At 47.7% G+C, this 23,352-nt stretch overlaps 10 protein-coding genes across 10 annotated transcripts; 8 read left to right on the forward strand and 2 right to left on the reverse strand.

Moving 5' to 3' along the window:
* Positions 1–190: 190 nt before the first annotated feature.
* Positions 191–3,633, forward strand: EDB91DRAFT_1316011 (alcohol oxidase). The gene is made up of 21 exons (XM_041325180.1): positions 191–449; positions 508–541; positions 606–701; positions 811–939; positions 1,003–1,025; positions 1,083–1,106; positions 1,170–1,281; positions 1,336–1,438; positions 1,487–1,567; positions 1,618–1,795; positions 1,847–1,882; positions 1,937–2,016; positions 2,068–2,395; positions 2,444–2,529; positions 2,583–2,658; positions 2,708–2,872; positions 2,929–2,984; positions 3,039–3,065; positions 3,117–3,140; positions 3,195–3,229; positions 3,280–3,633. Exons 1-21 carry the CDS (start codon positions 398–400, stop codon positions 3,344–3,346), a joined length of 1,812 nt encoding a protein of 603 aa, XP_041171829.1. The 5' UTR covers positions 191–397; the 3' UTR covers positions 3,347–3,633.
* Positions 3,445–5,378, reverse strand: EDB91DRAFT_1253898 (uncharacterized protein; the record flags this gene model as incomplete). Its single annotated transcript, XM_041323720.1, has 8 exons — positions 3,445–3,604; positions 3,658–3,841; positions 3,899–4,259; positions 4,312–4,449; positions 4,501–4,670; positions 4,717–5,183; positions 5,240–5,284; positions 5,332–5,378. 8 exons carry the CDS (start codon positions 5,376–5,378, stop codon positions 3,445–3,447), a joined length of 1,572 nt encoding a protein of 523 aa, XP_041171830.1.
* An 86-nt stretch (positions 5,379–5,464) lies between these two features.
* On the forward strand, positions 5,465–7,721 carry EDB91DRAFT_1164024 (uncharacterized protein). Its single transcript, XM_041319916.1, has 5 exons — positions 5,465–6,082; positions 6,136–6,495; positions 6,591–6,803; positions 6,857–7,088; positions 7,140–7,721. Exons 1-5 carry the CDS (start codon positions 5,938–5,940, stop codon positions 7,333–7,335), a joined length of 1,146 nt encoding a protein of 381 aa, XP_041171831.1. The 5' UTR covers positions 5,465–5,937; the 3' UTR covers positions 7,336–7,721.
* A 277-nt stretch (positions 7,722–7,998) lies between these two features.
* EDB91DRAFT_1164030 (uncharacterized protein) lies at positions 7,999–9,163 on the forward strand. The gene is made up of 3 exons (XM_041319917.1): positions 7,999–8,151; positions 8,221–8,311; positions 8,365–9,163. The coding sequence occupies exons 1-3, from the start codon at positions 8,100–8,102 to the stop codon at positions 8,774–8,776; spliced, it is 555 nt and encodes a 184-aa protein (XP_041171832.1). The 5' UTR covers positions 7,999–8,099; the 3' UTR covers positions 8,777–9,163.
* A 3,045-nt stretch (positions 9,164–12,208) lies between these two features.
* EDB91DRAFT_892213 (uncharacterized protein) lies at positions 12,209–13,073 on the forward strand. Its single transcript, XM_041328748.1, has 2 exons — positions 12,209–12,589; positions 12,642–13,073. The coding sequence occupies exons 1-2, from the start codon at positions 12,426–12,428 to the stop codon at positions 12,991–12,993; spliced, it is 516 nt and encodes a 171-aa protein (XP_041171833.1). The 5' UTR covers positions 12,209–12,425; the 3' UTR covers positions 12,994–13,073.
* Positions 13,074–14,383: 1,310 nt separating this feature from the next.
* On the forward strand, positions 14,384–15,404 carry EDB91DRAFT_892290 (uncharacterized protein). The gene is made up of 3 exons (XM_041328750.1): positions 14,384–14,407; positions 14,645–15,082; positions 15,145–15,404. The coding sequence occupies exons 2-3, from the start codon at positions 14,652–14,654 to the stop codon at positions 15,281–15,283; spliced, it is 570 nt and encodes a 189-aa protein (XP_041171834.1). The 5' UTR covers positions 14,384–14,407; positions 14,645–14,651; the 3' UTR covers positions 15,284–15,404.
* A 559-nt stretch (positions 15,405–15,963) lies between these two features.
* Positions 15,964–16,388, forward strand: EDB91DRAFT_1164044 (uncharacterized protein; the record flags this gene model as incomplete). Its single annotated transcript, XM_041319918.1, has 2 exons — positions 15,964–16,046; positions 16,095–16,388. Coding segments are annotated over 2 exons (200 nt in total), but the record flags the coding sequence as incomplete, so codon positions are not given.
* A 1,108-nt stretch (positions 16,389–17,496) lies between these two features.
* EDB91DRAFT_892225 (cytochrome P450) lies at positions 17,497–20,139 on the reverse strand. The gene is made up of 15 exons (XM_041328749.1): positions 19,981–20,139; positions 19,563–19,925; positions 19,369–19,498; positions 19,123–19,311; positions 18,918–19,069; positions 18,750–18,865; positions 18,585–18,702; positions 18,515–18,528; positions 18,273–18,462; positions 18,167–18,223; positions 18,094–18,118; positions 17,922–18,044; positions 17,722–17,865; positions 17,617–17,662; positions 17,497–17,555 (listed from the first exon to the last, which is right to left on the reverse strand). Exons 2-15 carry the CDS (start codon positions 19,762–19,764, stop codon positions 17,553–17,555), a joined length of 1,509 nt encoding a protein of 502 aa, XP_041171836.1. The 5' UTR covers positions 19,765–19,925; positions 19,981–20,139; the 3' UTR covers positions 17,497–17,552.
* A 94-nt stretch (positions 20,140–20,233) lies between these two features.
* EDB91DRAFT_1350326 (P-loop containing nucleoside triphosphate hydrolase protein) lies at positions 20,234–21,048 on the forward strand (the record flags this gene model as incomplete). The annotated part of the gene is made up of 3 exons (XM_041326055.1): positions 20,234–20,322; positions 20,378–20,503; positions 20,554–21,048. Coding segments are annotated over exons 2-3 (615 nt in total), but the record flags the coding sequence as incomplete, so codon positions are not given.
* Positions 20,891–23,181, forward strand: EDB91DRAFT_892341 (late exocytosis, associated with Golgi transport-domain-containing protein). Its single transcript, XM_041328751.1, has 6 exons — positions 20,891–21,486; positions 21,539–21,670; positions 21,717–21,829; positions 21,881–21,967; positions 22,016–22,747; positions 22,799–23,181. The coding sequence occupies exons 1-6, from the start codon at positions 21,201–21,203 to the stop codon at positions 23,156–23,158; spliced, it is 1,710 nt and encodes a 569-aa protein (XP_041171838.1). The 5' UTR covers positions 20,891–21,200; the 3' UTR covers positions 23,159–23,181.
* The last annotated feature ends 171 nt before the right edge of the window (positions 23,182–23,352 follow it).

Here is a 23,352-nt window from a genome sequence, read left to right on the forward strand (position 1 = left end):
CCTTCTTAAACCCGCGGTCCATCTGTTACAGCATTCACCATATCACAAGACCGTCAACTGATTCTGCAACCACCGGCAGCTGATATGATACCAGCTTCCCAGATTAATAACCGTCATGCCACTAGTACTAGTGAGGCCTTGAGGATGCACATTGCGATCATTCTTGTCGACTGACTGCCCACACTCGATGATCACGAGAAACAGGTCATAATGTTATCGCGTCAGTGTGTAACATGTGTAGTTGCTGAAGTTGTGTCTGTGCCCCGAGTGGCATCAAATGGGTCACGGCATGTCCTCGTGGGGTATTTTCAGGGTAGAACTTTAAAGTCCTTTCGTGGTGTATAAGAATTCCGTGTTCTATGCTAGTCATTCTTACTTCTCCTATACTGGGTACACGATGGTGTCCTCTCCTGAGTTCTCTCAACAGGATTTTGATTATATCGTCATTGGTATGTCAGACCTGTCAGGTTCGAGCTGTGTACGACTTGATGATATAATATTCTATAGGCGGCGGAACAACTGGCCTTGCTTTGGCTTCGATGTACATATTTATCATAGGATCCTTTTTCTTCTTTCCCTGCAGCGCTAATTCTGGGATGTTATAGCCTCTCCACTAATGCTAACGTTCGTGTGGGAGTTATTGAAGCAGGCCTGAGGAAGGACGACGAGATGATTCTTGTCCCCGGTAAGGGCTCCAATAGGTGACTGGTTGACCTTCTACTCATGAGTTGTTTGGTGAAGGCATGATCGGCAAGGCTGTTGGAAGTGAGTCTGGAGTTATGCTTTGAAGACAAGGCATCACGGTTCGAGTATAGACCCTGAATATGACTGGAATTTCGTCACGAAACCTCAACCACTTGCTCAGAATCGGGAGATCCCAATCAGTAGAGGCAAAGTTCTCGGTGGTACTTCAGCACTGAACTATATGGCTTTCTGTCGGTGAGTGCATACTATGTACTCGTATCCCATCAACCGATCGGCTGCAAACTTTCACCTTGATAGTGGTTCCGAGATTGAGCATAATGGTTAGTCCTAGGGGCTATGTGACTGAGTTGATGCCCTTTATACTCATGTGCCGAAAGACTGGGAGAAACTTGGCATTAAAGGTCAGTACCAGTTCACCACAGTCCAGTGTGGAACGGAACACATTACCGATTTTACTCGTCTAGGATGGAATTGGAATACTATCAGTCATGCAATCAAATCTTCCGAGGCTTGGAGCCCTCCTACTCATCACGCCAAGACGCACCACGCAGACAATGTTACGAATAATCATGGCAGGTGGGTCTAGCATTGCAGATACAAATATGCCATGACGCCCCATTCCCGAGCCAGGTACGGCTATGTCAAGACAAGTGCCTACAGCTACTATTATGATCTCGTTCTGCCATTCTTCGAGACCATGAATAATTTGGGCGTGGTCACGAACCAATCCGAAGTGAGTTTGATTTATTGACAGGCTAAGCATCACTGAAGCCACTATCAGGCCTCCGGAGACGTCATAGGTATTTGGACATACACGGCGTCAGTTGATCCTCAAACAAACACGCGCAGTTACAGTACAAATGTAAGGTGGCAGAAAACGATGAAATGTTTGACGCTGAATAATTCTTCCAGGCGTATTACGATCGGGTTTCTAGCCGACCCAACATCGTTGTACTTACTGGTGCACAAGCCTCTAAAGTGATATTCAGAGAGACTTCCAGTAGTGACCTACAAGCTATAACAGTTGAATATCATCATGGGGGGCGGACATACAAGGTCCCTGTGCGACGGGAAGTTATCATATCGACCGGTAAGTGTATAATTTGATAATTGAAAAGTCTAACCTACACGATGAGGTAAGGTGCTCTGCAAACGCCCCAACTTTTGGAACTTTCAGGTGCGGCACTCTGGCTACATCAGACGGTCTGTTTATTAATTTCTACATTACCAGGGATCGGAAATCCTGACCTCTTACGTCGACTGAACATCCCCGTGAAAATTGACTTACCTGGCGTTGGTGAAAACTTTCAGGTCGGTGTCACCTTCAGTAGAGAAACGAATCAAGTATGATTCTTTCCTTAGGATCATTTTGCGGTATCTATGGGCGCCGAGCTGAAAGGCTCGCACGAAACCGTGGATGACCTCAATTTAGAGACCTTTTCTCAAAAAAGACTAGAACAATATCGTCTTTCCAGAACTGGGATGCTCAGTAGCACACTGTCTACCCTCGTCTTCATTCCATCGACATCTTTCATCTCACCCGATAGAATGCAGAGTATGCTGTCAACTCTGGATGAGGCTCTGAAATTACCGCAAGTTCAAAACTCGCCCTGGAAAAAATGGTATGACGTCCAACGCGCCTGGCTGGTGAACGATGGTGTTGCTCAGTTAGAGATTATTCTCTTCCCTTGTGCGTCTTTTGTACACAACGTATGGATGTGGTATTGATCATCTACAGCTTACACTCATGCCGGATGTACGAACGAAAAAGCTAAGCATTACACGTTATCGGTCTTCCTACAGCATGCCTGGAGTCGAGGACATGTCTGTTTCGAATCTTTATTGAACTGCCGCTTGAACTCATGCTTCAACTTCAGGTGCATGCGACTTCCTCATCTGTGTTTGATTCACCAGAGATTGATCCGGCGACGCTCGATTCTTTGGGGAACATTGGTAAGCAAGTCATTATCTTCCGTAGACAGACCATTGAATCTCCTTCGAGATATGATGATGCTTTTGGAGGCTGTGAAATATGCTTTCAAGATCATGCAGACAGGGGCTCTGGGCGACTTGACTGCCGAAATCATCGAACCTCAACCTTCCTGGTCAGATGAACGACTGATGGATTATATCCGTTCCATGGTCAAGAGCGCATTCCATCCTATAGGTAGGTTATGTACCTTGTAATTTGTGAGCTTTTCTCATGCACGTTGCTCTTCGAAGGGACAGCCTCAATGCTCCCTCGATCGGCCAACGGCGTCGTTGACAACGAACTCAAGGTCAAACGTCAGGTTTAATTGCGTCTGTGAGACGTACTCACAAATTTTATACAGGTGTATGGGACAACCAACCTCAGAGTGGTATGTGTATCTTCTTGGAACAACTCAGATTCCTAAACATACACTTCACAGGCGGATGCAAGCATCTTCCCGATCGTAAGGCTGACAGTTTTTACCTCCGACATACTAATACTTACAGACGATCTTTAGCACTTGGGAACTCATCCCCAAGCCACGCTTTATGGGTAAGGGGTCATCGATAGTAATCATGCAACTTGCTCAAAGATCTTTCTAGGCTGGCTCACAAAGCTGCGGAAATCATCCAAGCTAACAACAACGCCAGCAAAAAGGCTAAGCTTTGATGTCGCTAGTAGAAAGCATGGTCTGTAGACGGCTATATACACAAGTATCATTGTACCAGTACCGAGCATTCCTCCACGGAGGCAACTCTATGCATGTCTCATGCACCGATAGTTCCTGTCCATGTCTCAATCAGGTCGATCACACAGTAACCCCTCACAGGCACGTATTGCTTCGTGATCATCTTGATCACCTCTTGAGCAACCATACCGCCAAGGAAAGCTGCAGTATTGGGTAGCTCGGAAAAAGGCGCTCGAGCACTATGGCAACGAAATGAGCCGTAATTAAACCAACGGACAGGGACACTACTCACATCTCACCAATGGCATCCTCAGCCTCGTTAGGAAGCTCAGTAGACTGTCCGACAATGGACTCCATCATCGCCCGAATGGATTCTGGTGATGGTGACACTGAGGTGTCACTCGCTTGAAGCAACGAAAGTGCAGAAAGCGCTAGATGTATGCATGTCTCCTTCGGCATGATTGATAATGATTCCACTAACCCAACAGACGAATGTCAGCGGTACAAGCCAATGCGATGTACCAAAGTATTACCTAAAGCGGCTTTGTCTTCATCGAACGTACCCCAAGGTTTGCCTCTGACAACAACCAGCGCATGCGCATTCTTGACGAACGAATCAACCATGTCATCATCGACCGGTACACGAAGATAGGTCTTGAAAGCTTGTTTTTCTTCTTCTGCCCTCGCCTTGTAAAGTCGCTGCAGATGTATGTAGTTATGGGTGTCAGACTTCATATCTGGCAGGGTTGATGTGAGAGGGAGCGTGTGTATGTCAGATTTCTCAGTATACTCCTTCAGGGCAGCAAGAAGATGGAAGAAGGGCGAATGGTTGTCGCTCAGGGATTCAGCGGATATCGCGGGATCACTAAAAAGGGCCGCGATTTCCGAAGGAACCTAAGGGAACAGTTGTGCTTTAGCTTGAGATTACAGATGGAACAATAGAAACCTTGGTTTCCGTCCAACATCTGTACGCCTGTGCTTCTGCTTCGTCAAAGTTTTCTTCGTCCCCTTTCACCTTCAGTGCAAGGACCCCTTTCTTGAATTGTTGTCGTTCCTCATATGATTTCGGTGGACTACCGCCATGCTGTATGATCTGGCATGAATTTGCCTTCCAACCGAACAAGGACAAACTTACGGATTTCTTCCAATCTTCGAGCGCACGAACTAAAATCACCACATAGGGTATGTGACCGTGCTCTGTCGGGTCCATTTTGTCAAACTCCAACGACAGGGCGTGATTTCTCAAAGCTGGGAATGGTTTGTCGATGCGAAGAGAAGGAGAAGTTTCCGAGTGACTTTCGATGACTTGAATACGTCATAAGCATATTCAAGGACATAGATCTGGACCTACTTGTGTGTTCATGGAATTGAATGTAGAAATCTGCGAGGAATCCAGCTGATCGGACGACCACAAGAGGCGGGTATTTTGCGTCTTTCCAAAGGAGTGCTGAGAGCTTTTGCAAGAGTGAATGGTCTAGGTTATGGGCAACGACGATAGTGAACGAAGTGATCCACTCAGGCTGCGACTCGAGGATGTCCTCGAGAGTTCTAGTATCTGCGCGACCTTCAACACCATCATTTAGCTCGTTTAAAAGCTTGACGCCCTCTTCTGCTCTAGATTTTCCAATACTATTGAATCCTTCTAAGAAGAAGTTGTTCCCGGCATCAGAGTGTGACACCTTTGCGTGATCAAGGACAGTGAAGTGTCCGATGCCAGGAAGAACAAGATTCTTCAAGATTGAAGTTGAAGTTGCAGATGCAGATATCACCAGTACTCGAGAAGATTCTAATGCACTCTGTCCAGTGGCTGCCCACAGACTTCTCGCAAATGTCAATTGGACCTCATTTGTATAGTTCTCCTGAAGTGATCTTACCGGAGTTGACGATCATATCTTCGAGTTTTGGCATCTGGCGCAGACCTGAGTCTGATCAGCCGACAAGTCTTAGTGTGCTAAAGAAATCATACTCTATCGCAGTGGTTGCAGTCCCGATATCCTGAGAGTCCTGAGACATGATGGTCGAATGTAAAGGCGAGTGGCTGAAAGTGGCAACTCATGATCGAGGTGACCAATAAACGCGTGCAGTCACACTTGTGTCACATTGTAACATCCGTGTCTCTTAATCTTCACCATGACGGACACGCGTCAGTTTGGTGATCTTGCCACTCAGCTCATCATGGAATCTCGTAGATCAACATTAACGGATACCCTTCTCAAATACAACGACAATCTTGTACGATCTATCATCCGGGAACAACGCGATCTCGAAAAAATGACCGAAACAGGTCAGAATGTCACTCCAGCGATGCTCATCTATCAAACAACCATCGTACGAAACAAAAGATGTCTCCTAGCTTATCACAAGCACCGTATGGATAGACTGCGCGATATGTACTGGACCGCTGGTGGCGCTTTACCGCACATCCTGAGCAACCAGGACATTCGCAGCAAGCTCTCTCCTCATGAAGTCGACTTCCTTCGCCAGTACAGCACTTCTGTGATGGACTATCGTGCTGGTTTTTCCAACGAGCTGGATATCACAGCCAGTATCACCCATCCCCCCAAAGACTTGCATGTGCTGGTTCACGTTATCAGGGATTGTGGGGTCATACAGACAGAGCTTGGGACTATCGATTTTCAGAAGGGGCAAAGATTCATGGTTAGGAGGGCTGATATTGAACACCTTATTATCCAAGGTTACCTTGAGGAGGTTTGATAGTGCGTTGCAGACTTTTCGTGAACAGACAGGTTTTGACCTTGAGATCAAAAAGGAAACACGTGGCGGTGTTTATTTCCGACCAAACAATCCAATACTTTGTTAAGTGTCTGTCTACGCGTTGCGTCAACTGTCCCGACCATGATGCGGCATGGTCTCCATAACCCGAGATTGTCATCGACTACATTGATCCCACGAAATAAATTTACTTTATCTCACAAACTCCTGTCTACACATTTACAACGGTCGTCAATCGCAGCTCCTAAGGCTTCTCCATCATTTACTGTCCGGCCAATGAAACAACGCCATGACCTCTTGTTTTCAGAGGGCCCTAGTCCTCCCATGTTTACGCCAAATAATGGGGGTTCCAGCGGTTCCGGAGATGTATCCGACCGTGAATGGCAGATCCGGACAGGTCAGTCTGGCGCGATATTACTTGGGAGACACACTGATGCTACCACCAGTTCTCTCTATAATCGTCATTCGTTTTGTTATTTTGTTACCATTCAGGCCGCGCCATCTATATCCTTCAGAAAACGCTTCCTGATTTCTTCGACGTTGGCCTTGTCTCGAACATAGACCCCACAAAGACACCGGCACTGATTGATTCCAGAGAATTGTCTTCGCCGGAGGTAGAAAACATTTACAGCCCAAAAGTGAGGTTGACGTACACACCTCCTGTTGCCCTTCCCTCGCCATTTCCAAGAACACTTGGCCTCGAAGGTTCGTGATGCGCCCATATTGCGTTCATGTCGTTGACGGGGACTTTCTCCCAGGTCTGCCGCTGTATTTGGCTTCGTCAGTCTTTATCCGGCACACAATGAGAACACTGTACTCAGACCTTCGTGTTGAGCTACGCAGGGTGATAGTGCAAGGATCGCCGTCCTCGCATTCAGAAAGCGCTGTAGCCGGAACCCACTTGAATCACCAGCGAGAAAAGAGTGTCTTCATTGGCCTTGATGTGCATGGCACGACGCGTGTCAGCGGTGGTGTTGGGAAATGGCAGATGTCAGGATCTCATACCGTCTGCACTGATTCTTGCTGACCATGGCCATGTAGAGACTCGACGTACAGCTTCTCGCCCCTATCTGGGTTGATACAGACGCATACTATTAACTCCATACATCCAGCGCCCCATCAGGCTGCATATGATGCATTACGAGCGTCGCTCAGCAGCGTGTTCGGCTTCGGCGGGCCAGGGCCAAGTGATATTCGACCAGGAGAGGTTCAAGCGGTTGATAGCGAAAAAGGGTGACCTAGGCTTGTTTTGCGTATTTTTGTCGTACTCTTTTTCACCTCTTGTAACTTATCGCCCAATTAATCAAGAGATGATCTTCATGGACCCGGCATCCTGTCATCGACAAGCGAATGCCAGCGGGTAACCTATCCACCTCCACCGCTTTCCTGTTGCTGTTTCCGTGTAATTACACTAACGTTAGTCGCCCTAGCCAAGCCTATAGAAGATGAAAGACGGTTCATACTTGCATGCACCAAGCAGAATTCAAGACGAACTACCACGCGGTCAGGTCAGCCCCACTGAGTAAATATTAATATCGATGAAGGTGGGATTCTGGTAGTAACGGGGCACAAAGTGGCAGAGCCTGAGACGCCGCTGATGGCAGTATTGTTCTTGTGAGAACAGATGTGTTTGGCGGTGTCTTCAAAAACGTCAAACGCTAGCTTTATAGGCATGAGACAGTACTTTATATCACGATTCTAAGTGGAATTTAGTCCATAGATGTCTTTGCTGAGCGCCTTCTAGCGCTCTTGGATCGCCTCAATTTAACCTCGATATTAATCCTTAGATCAATCTCGGACACGATCCGTTTGATATCGGGATCCGGGAAATGTATAGGGAACGGTTGTCATGTGGTGAGACAAGTATAGAAGGCAATAACTTCGGCTTGTCAAGTTGAAACTCATCTTGCTCCACCTCTTTCGTTCCTTCCACATCGCCGACCTCGTCTCTCTTTGATTGCACACTCTTTTTGTCATCGTTCACGCATTCTGTTCAACGCCATGTTCACCCAAACAATTGCTGCTATCCTTGCCTTGCCCTTCGTGGCCCAACGTTAGTATTTTGTTCTTCGTTGCACCTGTTCGGTTTGTTCACGCGTTTTTTTCTGTTTTGTTCGTGTAGTTGTTTCCGCAGACATGTCTTGCACTCGCACTTACACCGCTCAGGCTGGCGATATTTGTGACAGTATCTCGGCAGCTAACAGCGTTTCCACGTATGCCAACTCCCATTCCTTGTTGAAGTCCACTGACATTTTTCCGCCTGTAGCTACCAGCTTGCAGTCGTCAACACTGGAATCATCGATGAAGCTTGCGACAACCTCGTCGTTGGCCAGAGTTACTGCCTTGGCTGGCAGGGACAAGACTGCACGACCACCTACGTAGTCAAGGCAGGCGATGATTGCTACGGTATCTCCTATGCTGCAGGCACCAACACTACCATCCTGTATGCGAATAACCCACAGATCAACGAGGATTGCACCAATATATACGTGGGAGAGGTACCTCAATATTTCTCAGTTTCAACGCAGTTTCTAAAAGTCTCGTTTAGGTACTGTGCACATCGGACTACTGTCCAAGTCCCTGCTCCTCCTGCTAGCGGCACTACCCCCGCTACATCTATCCCTGCAACCGCTACTCCTGCCAACCCCGACGGTGACCTCCCTTGGTGTGACGAGTAGATTCTTTCAACTTGACCTCCATCGACCTGCTGCATCTGATTATATGTAGCACGGATCGTTAACGGCGATGGCAAGCCGGTCATGTCGTCGCTTTGGTCATCTTATTTCCTTCTTCATTTTGAACTCCACGTTGTTTATTTCTCACATCCAAAGCTGCCCTGGTATACCCAGCAATAGTAACTTCATTCTTTGACTTATTGTCTGTTTATTACCTTGAATCCGTTGCATGTAGGTAATTCTGGAAATTCCCCTTACATTCGAGGGAATAGATTGCGGTCTTATGGGCTTGCGTCCAGAGCTGCCCTGGTACTCAGCAATAGTAACTTCATCTTTCAACCTGTTGTTTGTTTATTACCTTGAATTTGTTGCATGTAGGTAATTCTGGAAATTCCCTGTACATTCGAGGGAACAAAACGCGGTCTTATGGAATTGCCCTTCAATTGCCCTTTGATGATCATTTACGCCGTTGCCTTTGAGGTGATGAGGATCACACTGCCCGAGATTCGCCCGCTTGTAGGTAAGTACTTGTGGGAGATTTTTCTCGCTCGGTAACAAGGAGCCCGACTCAGGCACAGGATCTTGCATATGGAACAAGTTAACAACTATTCAAGTGCCCGATAAATCCATCTACTTAATAATGTGCACTTGGAAAGAAGAAGGAACGCGAATGAACGAGGGCAACGTGGCTTCCGAAGCATTGAAAACTTGCCGGTCTCGGAGTGTGTCATGATACGGAAAACTCCCTGTCAACCAGTGCATCCGTTCTCGACAATCCAATAACGTTGCATCATTACCCAAGTTATAAGTATATGGCGGGTTATGCTTGTGGGTCGGATCCATATTTATTTTCGACAACCTTTACTTTTACGGTTCACAGCTCAGGCGGTTTTGTCAGGATGGCCTCTGGAAGGACCACTACAACTTCCTCAAAGAAAAGGGTTACAAGCCACGAATTTGCTACCGTCCGGATTGGTACCCTCTTGGGTCAACTCCAACAGAAATGAACATGAATTGCGAGGATGAATCGTGCCACCAGTAGGTGCTTCAATAATAGCAATATTGCTGATCAACTACCATCTGTCCTTCAGTACTATCTTCTGCTAGATGCATGGCGCACTCAGGACGAAGCGTATTATTTAAACGTTAGATGTATCGCGACACCTTTATGAGCTGGAGATCGGTCGCTATTTCTGTAGCTCATCTCTCAGCGAAGATCCAGCCATCCGTTGCTAATCATCGTACGATACGGGTCATGCCGTTACTTCGAAATGGTCTCATTTTTCATACTCTGATTTGGACAAACCAGCGCTACTCGAGCGTGGAAGAAGTTCCTGGGCGGTCTGGTATCAGACATGATACACTTCGATCCAACACAAGGTCCGAACATGGTCGATGTTTTTTCTCGATTCCCAATTCTACGTCCGGAGTCAGGGCCTCAGCGACTGGAAATTACGTTCCTGGGTGGCCCATGATGACGAGAGAACTCTTTTTGATTTCCTAGGCCACTGGGCCCATCGCATTCGGAACATGGTACGCAGGATTCCCCCAACGCATACCTCGCTGCCATAATGTACGAGTTTTCTGCCCTTAAGTACTCCCACATTATGGCGTGTAATGCGTGTTACGCTGACTTCACGCCGCACGCTCAACTGCACAGTGTCAGATGCAACCGACCATCTGTGCTGCTTTACAATGCACGAGTTTACTGCCCTGGAGTGCTGTCCGCATTATAGAGATTTTCTGCATACCAATACGCCGATCGAATCTTACATATGTTATAAGCTCAGCTTCGTTTCCTTGCATCAGGAACAATCACCATGGGCATTATGATTCGAGTACCGATAACATTTAAACACAAGACATCGGACTCCAGCCCACGCGCGCAATAACAGATGCGCACATTCCATTCCTAGTATGGGCAGAGGATGCTCTTTCGTTCGTCCATTTTGTTCCCACTTGCCTTTTTACCCTCCAACTGATACCCGATGAAAATGACCATGCTGCATCTTCCACGATTACATCAAAGCTTCCTTACAGACAAATTGGGGGACTCCACGAGGATTGACTCGAACTTGACCGCAGCCAAACGACCTGCTTTCCCAATTCAGTCCCCCTTACGATCCCGAGATCATTTCCATCCATCCTCAGTCGTTTTTCTCCCGTGACGTCCGAAATCACAGTCTACTTATCCACGAACCTTGTCCCTCCCCTTCCATCAACCAACTTACTCGTCCGATTTCCGACCTGGACGGCGTTCTTCCACTTACTCATAGACACGCCGCAAGTCGCATTTGGCCTATCTTACTTACCATATATACACATTCCCGCGTACTGCCGGGTGGTGAGCTCGGCTCAAGCCGGAGTCCCAGTCTGTGCTATTAAGCCGAAAATTGTTTTGATGGTCGCATAAGGGGAACTTCAAGGGTTGGTCTGCAGATTAGTACGGGACCGTAGATCGTTCTTGGAAAGAGCTGGGCAATTGAGATTGGCATCCCTTGCACTAGACACTTATCCGAGAATAGCAGACCACTGCCGCGAAACACTCCCGACTTTTCAGTGATGTACGCACTCTGACCTTTCCTTGACTCTCATCGTTTCTCATGGGCAGATAGGTCGAAACCCCCCCGCATGTCGGTACAAGAGACATCTCGGTCTTCTGGATTAGCCTTCGACTAGACCAAACACGTGGGTTTCCATACGTGTTTTCACGCAACTGAATGGGCCAACTAACATTGCCGCCCTTTCTCTCCGCCAAGAGCGCAATTGCAACTATTCAAATCCATGCATGACACAGGGTGTGAAAGCGCATTTTTGTTGTGCAACAGGGGGAACGTATAGATCAATAGTGCAAAAATGTCAAAGCCCAGGCGATTTCACCTTAGGTAGGCAAGAGAGCCAGCGCATCCGTTCTCGACGATTCATTACTAACATTAACAATAACTCATCGCCCAATACATTCGAAGACCCTTCCAATCAAAGGCAGCTCGATCAAATTTTCGGCGTTCAACCCCACTCCTGATCTTGCTGCTATTCGTGAGTGAATGGGCACTAGTAGTGACTCCAGAGAGCTCAGCTGGGACGAATGTTGCGAGCCCACAGCTCTGTCGTTCTTCGAACTCTGAGTCGATCCAACCACTTTCGACAGTGTAGCGCCTGCCGCGGTCGTGACGCGCCTTGACGCAGCTGAAAATGCCGTGTCAAAGCTGACCGCACTCTCATTAAACTTTGCGCGCGGCTTACAGCCCGCTGGCCGGCATTAATCCCGTACAATTCATAGGTATGTTCTACATTCATGTGTCTGCGCGTGGATGGGCTGTACTTGACATGGCATGGTTATATAGATCCAAAAGCATTTGTATTGTAGTGCCGCGTCATTTTCACCTGGTCCACCGAGTCACCTTTTTGAAATGTCAAGGCCCTCAGCCAATACATAATTTCCCATGCTGTGTGATAAATCACCTAGCACAAGGCTATATTATAACGTCCACAGATTCCGCGGAGATTATCCCTACTGCCTTTACTACGTTCGCGCTGGAAGCCGACCCGGAGACAATGTGAGTCTCGTAGATCGCGATGGCCCCAGTGATTTCAGCCTATAAAAGCCCTTGTGTCCTTCTATTTATCCGCCTCATTCACATCAACAAGCTCCATGATGATGTTCACCTCCCGCTTCATCATCTTTGCGCTGCTCAGCTTCCTTGCTGGCGTCAATGCGACGCAGTGTGCAAAGTTCCCAGCCACACTGGAATACAACAGTAGTGCCTTGAAGCTAGCCAGCAGCACTGTATACCCCGAAGGGCCAACAGTTTGCGTGTGCGTCATGCTCACACATCTTCATTAAACAAAGTGACTGATGAGCCGGCAGGTACGATGTTAGCACCATAAACGATGACTACGATCTGCTGTGCCAGTATTTGGTACGTCCTTTCTGGATGCTGTGTAACTCCTCGTTCTCGTTCTCGTTTGACACTTTAGCAATCATCAGGCTACCGGCGGATTGTAGGCTGGGTATAAGACGTGTCCGAAATCGTCAAGGAAGGATGCGTGCGTGTGAAGGGGCGGGCCCGGTGATGAGACACCCAACAGGAGAAGTGATGCTCTGCAAACAGCAGGAGGACAAATTTGAGGAGGCCGCTGCCAGGAAATTGATTAAGTACTTACCAGTTGTTCATGAGGCTGCATCAATTTCTTGCCAGCAAACTCTTTCGAGACTCTGAGTCGGACTCTAGCATACAGATAGAGACAAGATACGTCTCTGTACGGCGACACGAAATTTGCGCATTTTCTAATACCCTCCAGTCTCCAGATGAGTACTGACTCTTGAAGCTTTCCCTGGACCTTAAGAAACCTTGCGAGCAGGACTTCACTTCGGAAACAACATGCAGGGTAAGTACCAGCTCAGTTGCAAGGCTATTTGAATTTTCGTTGTCAGTGTTGTACAACAGCGGGGAACACAGTGCAGAGATAATATCAAAGCCCAGACGATCTCAACTTAGGTAGGCAAGAGAGCCCTGCGCCGACGATTTACTACCAACGTCACTAATTAACTAACTCATCACCCTAGTATATGTATCATGAGGTCCACAAACTGGTTCTTCTCGAGTCTGCGGAGATTATCATGCAGCCTATGTAACTATTTTTGCCTAAGAACTTGCATGTTACTATAAGTTACTGTTCGCAGGAGCGCAAGAGAATTGAACCAGTGTAAATCCTCAGGCCTCAGCGCTCAGCAGCGAAGCTAGCAACGCCAAATAACCTTCGTGCCTTCAAGTTACGTTCGCGCTAGAAGCGGACTTGGCGAAGCGAGTCTCGCAAATCGCGACGGCCTCAGTAATTTCAGCCTATAAAACCCTTGCATGCTACTACTTGTGGATAGCTTTGCCTCATTCACATCAACAAGCTTCATAATGTTAACTTCCCCCTTCGTCATCTTTGCGCTGCTCAGCTTCCTCGCTGGCGCCAACGCGACATGTGCAACGTGCCCAACCACACTGGATTACGACGGTAGTGCCATCACGCTTATGAGGACTGCCACAAACGCCAACAGCGGGATGAAACGTTGCGAGTGTGTCAGACTCACATATCTTCACCGAACAGAGGCACTGATGACCGGCAGGTACCTGGATGACATTTTGGGAGTATTCTTCATCTGCGACTATGGGGTACGTGCTTTCTGGATGCTATGTAACTCATCGTTTTCGCTTGACACGCTAGCGATTATCAGTCCGACGACCATTTGACGGACGGGTATCAGTCATGTGTGTCTGAGTTAACGAACAGTGAGGATGATGAGTGCTGAGGGTGATGTACAGTGGTGGGCTGGGGCCGAGACGCCCAGCAGGGACTTGGGTGTGCGTGGCAGTGGAAGTGGAGCTCGAGTCGACATGGCACTTTGGCCTAATTTCTTTCACCCAAGTACTTATGTTACAGTAGTACTGTTCAAGAGGAGAAACAATTCCGCCTGCATCCTTAACGGCGAAGTGAGCAAGGCCGAATAACCTGGCAGCTGGATTTTCGGACGAGGAACATGATGGTAGGATCTAGACTCAGTATATCACAGTGAGTGTACGATTTCATAGCCAACCTATACGTGAAAAAGTTCGTCAGATGCCAATACTTACAGTCACATGTGTGAGTGACCCATTGACATGTCCAGACAAGGTTAGACCTTCTCCGATGCGAAGTTAAGCGACGGAAAGGGTCCGCGTACTAGGCAACTTACGAAGGCTCGATCATAAAGTCAAGTTGACTTTTGACATTTACATTTTTTCATCCCGATATTACTTATAAGTACAAGACATGACGTCCACCATTCTTCTCGAATCTGCGGGGATCATCATGCACTTTGCTTAATTGTTTTTGCCCAAGCACTCACATGGAATTGTCGGCCTGCATTCTCAGCAGCGAAGCGAGCAACACCGAAAAACCTTCCGGCTGCCTTTACGTTCGCGGTGGAAGCCGACTTGGAGACGAAGTGACGGCCCCAGTAAGTTGTAACTCAGCCTATAAAACATGCCATGGCCTTACTTCGTGCAAATTAACAAGTTCCATGATGTTCTCTTCCCGCTTCGTCATCCTTGCGCTGCTCAGCTTCCTCGCTGGCACCAACGCGACGCAGTGTGCAAAGTGCTCAGACACACTGGATTACAACGGTAGTGCCTTGAAGCTAACCAGCAGCACCGTATACCCCGAGGGGCTAACAGCTTGCGTGTGCGTCACACTCGCATCTTCATCGAACAAAGTCAGTACTGATGAGCCGGCAGGTACGACGTTACCCACGACTTCGAGCTGCTTTGCCAGTATCTGGTACGTGCTTTCTGGATTCTGTGCGACTTGTCGTTCTCGTTTGACACACTAGCAACCATCAGGCTACCGGGGTATTGGAGGGCGGGTATAAGACGTGTCCAAAATCGTCAAGCAAGGGTGGGGATGGGTGCGGATTGTAACGGGGAGGGCTTGGGGATGAGAAGTAATGCTCGTCTGCAGACAGCGGAATGGCAGAATTGAGGAGGCCACTGGGGAAAAAGGATTGGGTTCTTGCCAATTGTTCATGAAGCTGCCCTCGAATTTTTTGGTGAACCCTTTCTCGGAGACTCTAGCATTCAGATGGTCACAAGATATGTACATGTCTCTGCACAGTGACACGAAATTTGCGCATCGATGTTTCGTTCTCTAATAAGTACCCTCTAGATGAGTACTGGAGCGTTCCCTGGACCTTAAGAAACCCTTGCACTGAACACTGAGAAGTTCACTTCAGAAGCAACTTGCAAGGTAACGCCTGGTACTCAACTCCCGAGTTTTTCACGGTCAACCAGCAAGGGATGGAGGTTTGAAGTAGTGGTCTGCAACCAATCCAGCGCAGACAATCACCCCTCCATGACAATTTGCCTGGAAAGCATTGATGTCAGCGCATCAAACTAACGCTCGGGTTTTTGGGGTCTAATCCCACTGCCATTCTTGTCAGTTGATATACATCCTCCGTGGGCTGCCAGCGGAGCTCAGCTGACAGGACGAATGGTACGAGCTCATGGCGCAATTCATTCTTCGAAATTAACGCCGTAACTTGTTCTAGACTGCTTCGATCATTGCGACGTCAGCCAATTGACATTGGACAAGTGCAAGTGACATGTACAGGCACCGATAGTCTCTGAATCCCATGGGTCATTACTATCATGCATGTTGACACGAAATGCATTTCTCGAAGACATATTCGCAGCTGCTGCTCACATTACCACCAGAGCTACGTGATAATGCGATACAATATCACCAAGTAATTGCAATGACGGGGCAACATATGGTAGTGCTGACCATCTGACAGCTCAAGAAACTCATCAACCAACTTGTACGAGAGCTCTGTTCTCTTGGTCTCAGTCCGACCGATACTCCAACAGTTGCTCGAACAATAGAACCATGCAAGTTTGACCACCAATATTGAGGAGATACGCATCGATGACATTCCTGATGGCGATGTCCACCACCAACGGCATGCCACTGTGATCTACGAATTTACAGGAACGTCCGTTCATCTTGAACCTCGTCTCCGACTGTCAGTCAAGCGTCTGACAAACGCTGTGAAGGCTACATCTGGTCACATGGCCACACCAGACAGCGTCCTCGAGGCTCTTCATCTTCACTCAATTGCTTTAGAACACAACACGGCCTTTGTGAATATCTCTTACTCTTCCACGAAGTACGTCCAATGTATTCTGACATGTGCTTCCATTGATAGCCTAGAACCCAGCACCCACGATCTCATACCATTACGGTCCGATGCTGCGTTCTTTCAGCTGTTGATCACTGCACTCGCAGAGGGGGGTGAATTCTTCGGATGCTAGGGAGCGCATGGTTGGGCCGGGATCTTGCATGAGGGGTAGGGTTTCTTCGAGGGACTACTTACTGTGGTAGCATTGAACCAGGGTCCCAAGAGATGGCATGGGAGGTCACAAACCTGACGAGAGTGCATCCAATTGGACCAAGCTTCATGCAAAAGCTCCAATTCTTTTAAGTTGACGTACGTGTGCAATGTCTTCTAGAGAGGAGATGTTCTCGGACATCTGGTGTATACTGAGTTGATGCATGATGTAAACCAGTGTGAAAATGACATTTGCTAACTTGGAGGATGTGAGCGTTGATTATCTTGTTTGATTGGGTATATGACATTAGAGGTGAGTGGATGATACTCTGCGAGGTATATGGACGGGTGATCAAAAAGAAACGTCGGTGAGGTTTTAGCAGCGACACAGAAGGCGGAACATCATGTGCATGAACAATATTGCGGAGGAAGGTTGATTGGTTTAGAAGGTACTACTTTCCAAAAAAAATAGTCTCAGGCCATACAGAAGGAAGACGTTCTACTTACTATTCGGCTCTGGGGGGAGAGCAAGGTCATACCATCCATGATATTGACTCAATTCACGAACAGTCCATTTCCCAGAATAGCAGTAGCTGGCAGCTATAGTCGTCTCTGTCTGTTGCGCGATGCTACAACTTACCATGTCGATCCTGTATGGTTGCTCGACCATGCGGAACTCAGTTGTATCCAATAGAGGTGTCCTGGAGGGAGAAATTATCGTGGAAGCCAATGAGATGATTCTCACGTTCAAATCTCCGGCTGTACCTGCTAGGAATGCAAGAGGCGAAGAAGACGTGCAAAACCTCACCTGATTTGTATATTTGGAACATCGTTTCCTTGACCGACACATTTTGCTGCAAGGACATCATTTGCAACAAAGGCGGTAAGTACCCGAGAAGCAGTTAAAACCAAAGCCACACGTAATTACTTTGTATCAAAAATTGTACTTGTCCGAATAAAATAGCTTGATCAATAATTATATATTTACCTTGGAGAGCCTCGGAGAAATGGTAAACGGAAAGGGAAGTGGGTGACTACAGAAGTAGCTTATTAACAGAGACAACAGACAACAGAGGAACGGGAGCGAGCGCACATTGCGACACCAGTGGACCATTGAGGTTCGAAATCGACCACTTTCCCGTTTGAATCGGATTGTTTTGAAAACATAAACCTAGCAAGTAGGCCAGACATTGCTATCCATAAAGAGGCGTCCGCAAAATGTCGACCAACGCAACTCCTGCAGGATCATAAGGACGTTTAAATGAAAAGGTGACTTATGATATCGTGACAAACCTTCTCCCAAACCCAAAGGTTACATCAACCGTGTCCTCGTTGAGGCTGCCATCAGCGTTCAGGAAGCGCTCGGGCAAGAACTGCGAAGGATTTGGGTATTTGTGTTCATTTTGTGTCATTGCCCTGTAAAACGGTTGACCTCTAGATTCCACTTGGATATGACCATACATACCATACATTCGGCATAACGGTGGCACCTGTTTACGAGGTCAGCAAGGAATATCAGAAATAATGCACTTTCAGGCCTTTGGGTATATAATATCCCTCGCAGACATCACTATTCACCGAAGCATGCGGCATTGCTACGCTATTCCATAAGACAATGACGGGCACCAGAAACTGTAAACGCACATAGGGGCAATATAGGACGCCAGCGAAGAGTTTCCCGGAGGATAGCATCGATGTATTGAAGGGACGACCTATCTTCGAAAGTCGGCAGCCTCGACCCGCCAATGACGGCATCAATCAGAACATGAGCTTTTATTTGTACCTCCGGGAAGAGCACCATGGCAAGGATGAATACTTGCAGTACCGAGGCCGTCTAAGTCAAAAAATCAGAGTGGTGCAAGGTAGATCACTCGAGAACTGAATACCGTTTCGGAAGCAGCTGCTCGGAAAGTCATCAACTATTCTTCCGGCACGCTGTGTCCGATTGGTGCTCACCTCCAAACGCTGCGGCTGCGGTTTCTTTGATAGCTTGTGTTATCTCCCCGGATGGGTCTTTTCCATCAATCCGTCTGAGGGCATTCGAAACCACGGACGGCCGCGCCGTCCCGTCAGCCTTTCGGGATACGTTAGGTACAAATAGACGTGAACTCGATGAATTACCATTGTTGTGAGCACACGCTGGAAAGGATCGTTCATCCAGCCTCGGATTAACTCTTGTGACCGCGCACCCTTCTTCTTGATCGACATACCAGGGATCCATGATGGTAGTCGAAGAACTACATAAACAGTATCCAGTCAAGGTCAGAGAAAATACGACAGAAGACCCACGAATTCGAAATGTCTTGATAAAAACAGCCACTTCAGGTCTAAGTTCCTCCAAAGCCAACTTGAGTGTCTTCCCAACGGCCTCAACCAATGGGTCGTTGTGCAGCTCCGTCTCATGGTCATATATAGCTGACATTATTATAGAAGATGCATATCTGGGAAGAATCTCGGCATCAATAATACACGGTACCGGCGGGAGAAGACTTACACGTGAACATGGTTTAGAAACTCCTCTGGGGTATCAAGAATGCCACTGATAAACTGTTGGGCCTTCCGCTGCTGCATCGGACGGTAGGTTAGGGCTGCTTTCTCCCTGAAAGCTTGATGGAATATCCTTCTTTGGCGACGCCAACGGACTCCGTATGCCATAAGTACGGTGCTGAAATCCAACCCGAAACTAGTAGAAACAATGTCAGGAACTACACTGGCTTAGTTGGTTAAATATATGTCCTACAGAGGGGTTGTTGGAAGGTTCGGCCTGTCAGAGTAGTTGTATGACCGCTTTTCTAAAAGCTCGATCGCCACTTTCTCGGAGTTAATGACGATAAACTCTTGGTCGAAAAAGTGCGAATATACAATATCTCCTGGTGACCATTTAGCAGTATTCAGCGTCAACATGTCTCCATGTCATGTCATGCACGCACGCACCATATCGTTTACCCCATTCCGTGTAAGTTAGCCACGGTGCACTAATATCAATCCCACGGACATTGCCAATGATTGGAAAAGGTCGCGGCCCCGGCGGTAGCGGAAGCATGTTTCTCTTTTCCATCCAACAACGGATCGCAACAATAAGAGTGGCGCAGATCAAAGCGCCAATGCATGCGTCTGTAAACCAGCCCGACGACATGACAGCAAAGGACGGAGGAGTACTAGTGTTGCGTTTCGGGCATGTCCGTTTAAATGTGAACAAATATAATAATTGCAATAAGTATTAGTCGTCCCGGGCCAGGGCTGCACCTCGCTAATAATGTCGCACCGTTCGAGCCTGAGGGTGTATCCAACCAAACTCTGTATAACAATTCAGATTAACCGCGAATATGATGGCATGGATATAGTTCGGCACATCAGGAAATCCAGCCGAGCAAAAGTGATTGTAGCACAGTGCTGCTTTGCAATCGACTGTACTGTAGGCCAAAATCGAATACCGATTGACGCTCGACCACAGATTAAAATCGGAACTTGGATGTTTTTGCTACACGGCCCGCGTTTCAAACGTGTCATGGGCCGGCACTGCAAATTTAGCTTCTATTCACATCTAAACCAAGAACCCAGCGCTTGTTACATGATACTCATGTTCTAGACACTCAGATTCGTACGGAGATTTCCTGACCATATATAAAACCATTTAGAATGTATCACACATCCGGCCAGGTCTGTCCCCGAGCCATTCACTGCCGACGACAAGGTGAAATTATGCCTGATTTCACCCTGAGACTCTAAACGTCAGAGATCCGCTACAGGTTGTTATGTCTGAACGATCTTCTGACCAATACAATGAGACCCGGCAAACCAATCGAACCAATCGGACCCGCTGTCGTAGTGTAGGCCCCGTTCACATCGATGACAATTTTGAGGTAGAATCTGAGGTGAGTCTGCTACATATGATAGATCTTCCAAAATGAATGCAATCGCGCAGGGGCATCCAGTAACTTGCAGAAACATCGTGATTTTCGGAGAGACTGGAGTCGGTAAAAGCTCCTTGATCAATTTGATTGCAGGCAAGGATGTCGCCTCCACATCACCAGACGCACTTTCTTGTACCACTGAGGACCATGCATATGAGGTCGATATACGTGGCAAGACGTACACTTTGCACGATACCGTGGGTCTTGGAGAGGGAAGTCATGGGTTGGTGCCAGAGGATGTGGCTTCCAAAAAGTTGAAATCTTTTCTACGGAAGATATCACGAGACGGTGGGCTACATCTTCTGGTCTACTGTGTGCGTGGGTCAAGGGCCACCAGAGCACTGCTTCGCAGTTACAAAACCTTCGCTGCGGCGGTTGCAGGGATGAAAATCCCAGTCGTTCTTGCCGTGACGTGCATCGATGACTTTTCGGAAGCAGGTATTTGGTGGGAGAGGAATGAGAAAATTTTGGAGGGCTTTGGGATCCAGTTTGATGCCCATGCTTGTGTATGCACGCTTCCTGGAGACTCCTTCCGTGATCGCCGCTTGCAGTCAAAAATCGACATTTGCGAAAAAATCTCGGAATTATGCATTCATGATGGTGTTCGTGGGGTACAATTTAAACACCCAAGACGCCAGAAGAGCTTGCCTTTTATGAAATGAAATGTGTTGAATTGTACTTACTGTATTTTTATCTCGCGGCCGGTCTAGATTGTATCCCTGCCAGCTGTCATATAGAGATTCACGTAACTTGTTCAAAGCGGTTGTTTGGTTCCGGGGCCTTTGCCAAACACCCACTTATGGGAATCATGACAGACTTCCTCGTCGGGATTCACCGACACGTGCAGTACCTTCAACTCAACCTCATGGATGTCATCCAGTCCATCCTGGTCCGTGCGATTGGCGACGAAGAACCAGAACTACCGCCGGGCTCACCTCCAACATGTAGGTTCAGGCCGGAAATACAGATTGTCCAACTGACACTATGTACCTCTAGACAAGTTCGAGGGACCATGGTTTACGACACAAATCCTACTCGCTTCGACCATAGGACTGTCATCTTTCCTGATTTTCTCGTATTGTCGCTCACGATGGCCATTGATATATGCACCAAGAACGATGCTGAAAGGCATGGTTTTGCGTTCTTGCTACATAGTGGAACTAATCCCCTCCAGACTTCTCGCCGCATGAGGCACATGCTCACCAGGCGTTTTTTGGATGGATCATTCCAACCTTGAAGGTGTCTGAGTATACTGTGCTCCAAATAGTTGGGCTGGATGCGGCAGTGGCAAGTTTATCTCGCAATACATGTGCCGAGACATTACTCACGTGCAAACAGCTCCTTAGCTTCTTCAAAACCTCCTTTTACCTCTTTTCCGTTTGCTCTTTATGTGCTGTTACGATCCTCATGCCTATTAACTGGAACGTACGTAAATTCACATGTCTGGGGTTCATCGCTTCATCTTGCTCGTAGAATAACATCGGCCTCGGAGGGGGCGCAGACGAAGACGATAACGACTGGCCGGAATGGATCGCCACCGGTGGTGACGACCCAGTGACACCCGGACGGGACTGGCTCGACCTCATCAGCGATGCTAACTCATACCTGACCATTCATTTTCTCTTCACGTACCTTTTCACTTTCCTGGCATTGCGATTTCTCTACAGGAACTATCGTCGGTTCATTCGCTCACGTCAGCTTTTCTCCCTCGAATTGGTTCATTCCATTCCCGGAAGGACTGTCATTGTGACTAATCTTCCTAATCATCTTCGGTCCGAGCGGGCTCTCGCTGAATACTTTGAAAATATGGGACTTAGCGTTGAGAGCGTGACGGTCTGCAGAGAAGTCGGCACCTTAAAGGTCCTTCTTGACCGTAGGACAAAAGCATTACTGAAGTTGGAGAGTGCATGGACGAATTATGTGGGGAATCCAAGTGTGGTGGAGTCCTACGACCCGTCAGAGAATGTCATTCCCCCCTCTGATAGAGAGCCGTCACTACTAGAAAACCAGCAAGGGCGTTTCGTCGTACCACATCGCCAGCGTCCTACCATACGACCAGGATGGTTCTCCCGAAAAGTTGATGCACTTGAGTACCTTGAAGCGAAGTTCACGGAGGCCGACGAGAAAGTCAAGAGGTGGCGTCGTATCGGGAAAACTAAGGCAACACAAGTCGCCTTCGTTACATTCGAGAAGATGTCTAGCGCAGTAAGTGTCGACTTTATTGACGTACGTCTCCCTTTGCTAACCGCTCTGTAGCAAATTGCTGTTCAAGCAGCGCATTCATCTGACCCAGGGGAAGTGAAAACCCGCCCAGCTCCTGAACCGCGGGACATTGTTTGGTCAAACATTGCTTATCCTCCAGGAAACCTCTTAGCTCGCGAGGTGTTTGTCGTCGGTTGTGTGGTGCTACTGCTATTTTTCTGGATATTCCCCATCACTGCGCTTGCGAGTCTGTTGAGTTACAAGGAGATCAAGAAAGTGATGCCTTGGCTTGCTAGACTTATCGATAGCAACGACAAAATACGTGCCATCGTACAGAATTCCTTGCCGTCTGTGGCCATGATTACGCTAAACGCACTTCTACCGTTTATTCTTGAAGGTGCGTCATCCTACTAGACATTTAGCGTAACTTATGGTTGGCATTACTAGCTTTGACCTACGCTCAGGGGTACAAAGCACGAAGCTTGATCGAATACTCTCTGATGCGAAAGTTAGTTCTTTCCACTTTGCGAAGGTCTACCTCTGAGGCTTTGAAAGATACTTTTTGTTCCTCCTCATCAATGTGGTATTCATCTTCCTTTTGGCGAGCA

Source organism: Suillus paluster (genome assembly GCF_016628075.1).
Source record: "Suillus paluster strain FC165 chromosome Unknown EDB91scaffold_94, whole genome shotgun sequence".
Taxonomy (NCBI): domain Eukaryota; kingdom Fungi; phylum Basidiomycota; class Agaricomycetes; order Boletales; family Suillaceae; genus Suillus; species Suillus paluster.

What these genes read in the sequence shown, in the direction of transcription:
- EDB91DRAFT_1316011 (XM_041325180.1), top strand. Translation starts at nt 398, where the DNA reads ATGGTGTCCTCTCCTGAGTTCTCTCAACAGGATTTTGATTATATCGTC. An exon ending in TTTTGATTATATCGTCATTG is followed by an intron (nt 450 to 507) that starts GTATGTCAGACC and finishes AATATTCTATAG; the next exon opens with GCGGCGGAACAACTGGCCTT. An exon ending in ATGCAAGCATCTTCCCGATC is followed by an intron (nt 3,141 to 3,194) that starts GTAAGGCTGACA and finishes GACGATCTTTAG; the next exon opens with CACTTGGGAACTCATCCCCA.
- EDB91DRAFT_1164024 (XM_041319916.1), top strand. Translation starts at nt 5,938, where the DNA reads ATGTGCTGGTTCACGTTATCAGGGATTGTGGGGTCATACAGACAGAGC. An exon ending in TACCTTGAGGAGGTTTGATA is followed by an intron (nt 6,083 to 6,135) that starts GTGCGTTGCAGA and finishes GAGATCAAAAAG; the next exon opens with GAAACACGTGGCGGTGTTTA. An exon ending in GGTGTTGGGAAATGGCAGAT is followed by an intron (nt 7,089 to 7,139) that starts GTCAGGATCTCA and finishes ATGGCCATGTAG; the next exon opens with AGACTCGACGTACAGCTTCT.
- EDB91DRAFT_1164030 (XM_041319917.1), top strand. Translation starts at nt 8,100, where the DNA reads ATGTTCACCCAAACAATTGCTGCTATCCTTGCCTTGCCCTTCGTGGCC. An exon ending in CTTGCCCTTCGTGGCCCAAC is followed by an intron (nt 8,152 to 8,220) that starts GTTAGTATTTTG and finishes TTGTTCGTGTAG; the next exon opens with TTGTTTCCGCAGACATGTCT. An exon ending in GCAGCTAACAGCGTTTCCAC is followed by an intron (nt 8,312 to 8,364) that starts GTATGCCAACTC and finishes TTCCGCCTGTAG; the next exon opens with CTACCAGCTTGCAGTCGTCA.
- EDB91DRAFT_892213 (XM_041328748.1), top strand. Translation starts at nt 12,426, where the DNA reads ATGATGATGTTCACCTCCCGCTTCATCATCTTTGCGCTGCTCAGCTTC. An exon ending in GAAGGGCCAACAGTTTGCGT is followed by an intron (nt 12,590 to 12,641) that starts GTGCGTCATGCT and finishes ATGAGCCGGCAG; the next exon opens with GTACGATGTTAGCACCATAA.
- EDB91DRAFT_892290 (XM_041328750.1), top strand. Translation starts at nt 14,652, where the DNA reads ATGGAATTGTCGGCCTGCATTCTCAGCAGCGAAGCGAGCAACACCGAA. An exon ending in AGCTGCTTTGCCAGTATCTG is followed by an intron (nt 15,083 to 15,144) that starts GTACGTGCTTTC and finishes AGCAACCATCAG; the next exon opens with GCTACCGGGGTATTGGAGGG.
- EDB91DRAFT_892225 (XM_041328749.1), bottom strand. Translation starts at nt 19,764, where the DNA reads ATGTCGTCGGGCTGGTTTACAGACGCATGCATTGGCGCTTTGATCTGC. An exon ending in GGAATGGGGTAAACGATATG is followed by an intron (nt 19,499 to 19,562) that starts GTGCGTGCGTGC and finishes AATGGTCACCAG; the next exon opens with GAGATATTGTATATTCGCAC. An exon ending in AACCTTCCAACAACCCCTCT is followed by an intron (nt 19,312 to 19,368) that starts GTAGGACATATA and finishes TGTTTCTACTAG; the next exon opens with TTTCGGGTTGGATTTCAGCA.
- EDB91DRAFT_892341 (XM_041328751.1), top strand. Translation starts at nt 21,201, where the DNA reads ATGAAATGTGTTGAATTGTACTTACTGTATTTTTATCTCGCGGCCGGT. An exon ending in TCATGCCTATTAACTGGAAC is followed by an intron (nt 21,968 to 22,015) that starts GTACGTAAATTC and finishes TCTTGCTCGTAG; the next exon opens with AATAACATCGGCCTCGGAGG. An exon ending in TCGAGAAGATGTCTAGCGCA is followed by an intron (nt 22,748 to 22,798) that starts GTAAGTGTCGAC and finishes ACCGCTCTGTAG; the next exon opens with CAAATTGCTGTTCAAGCAGC.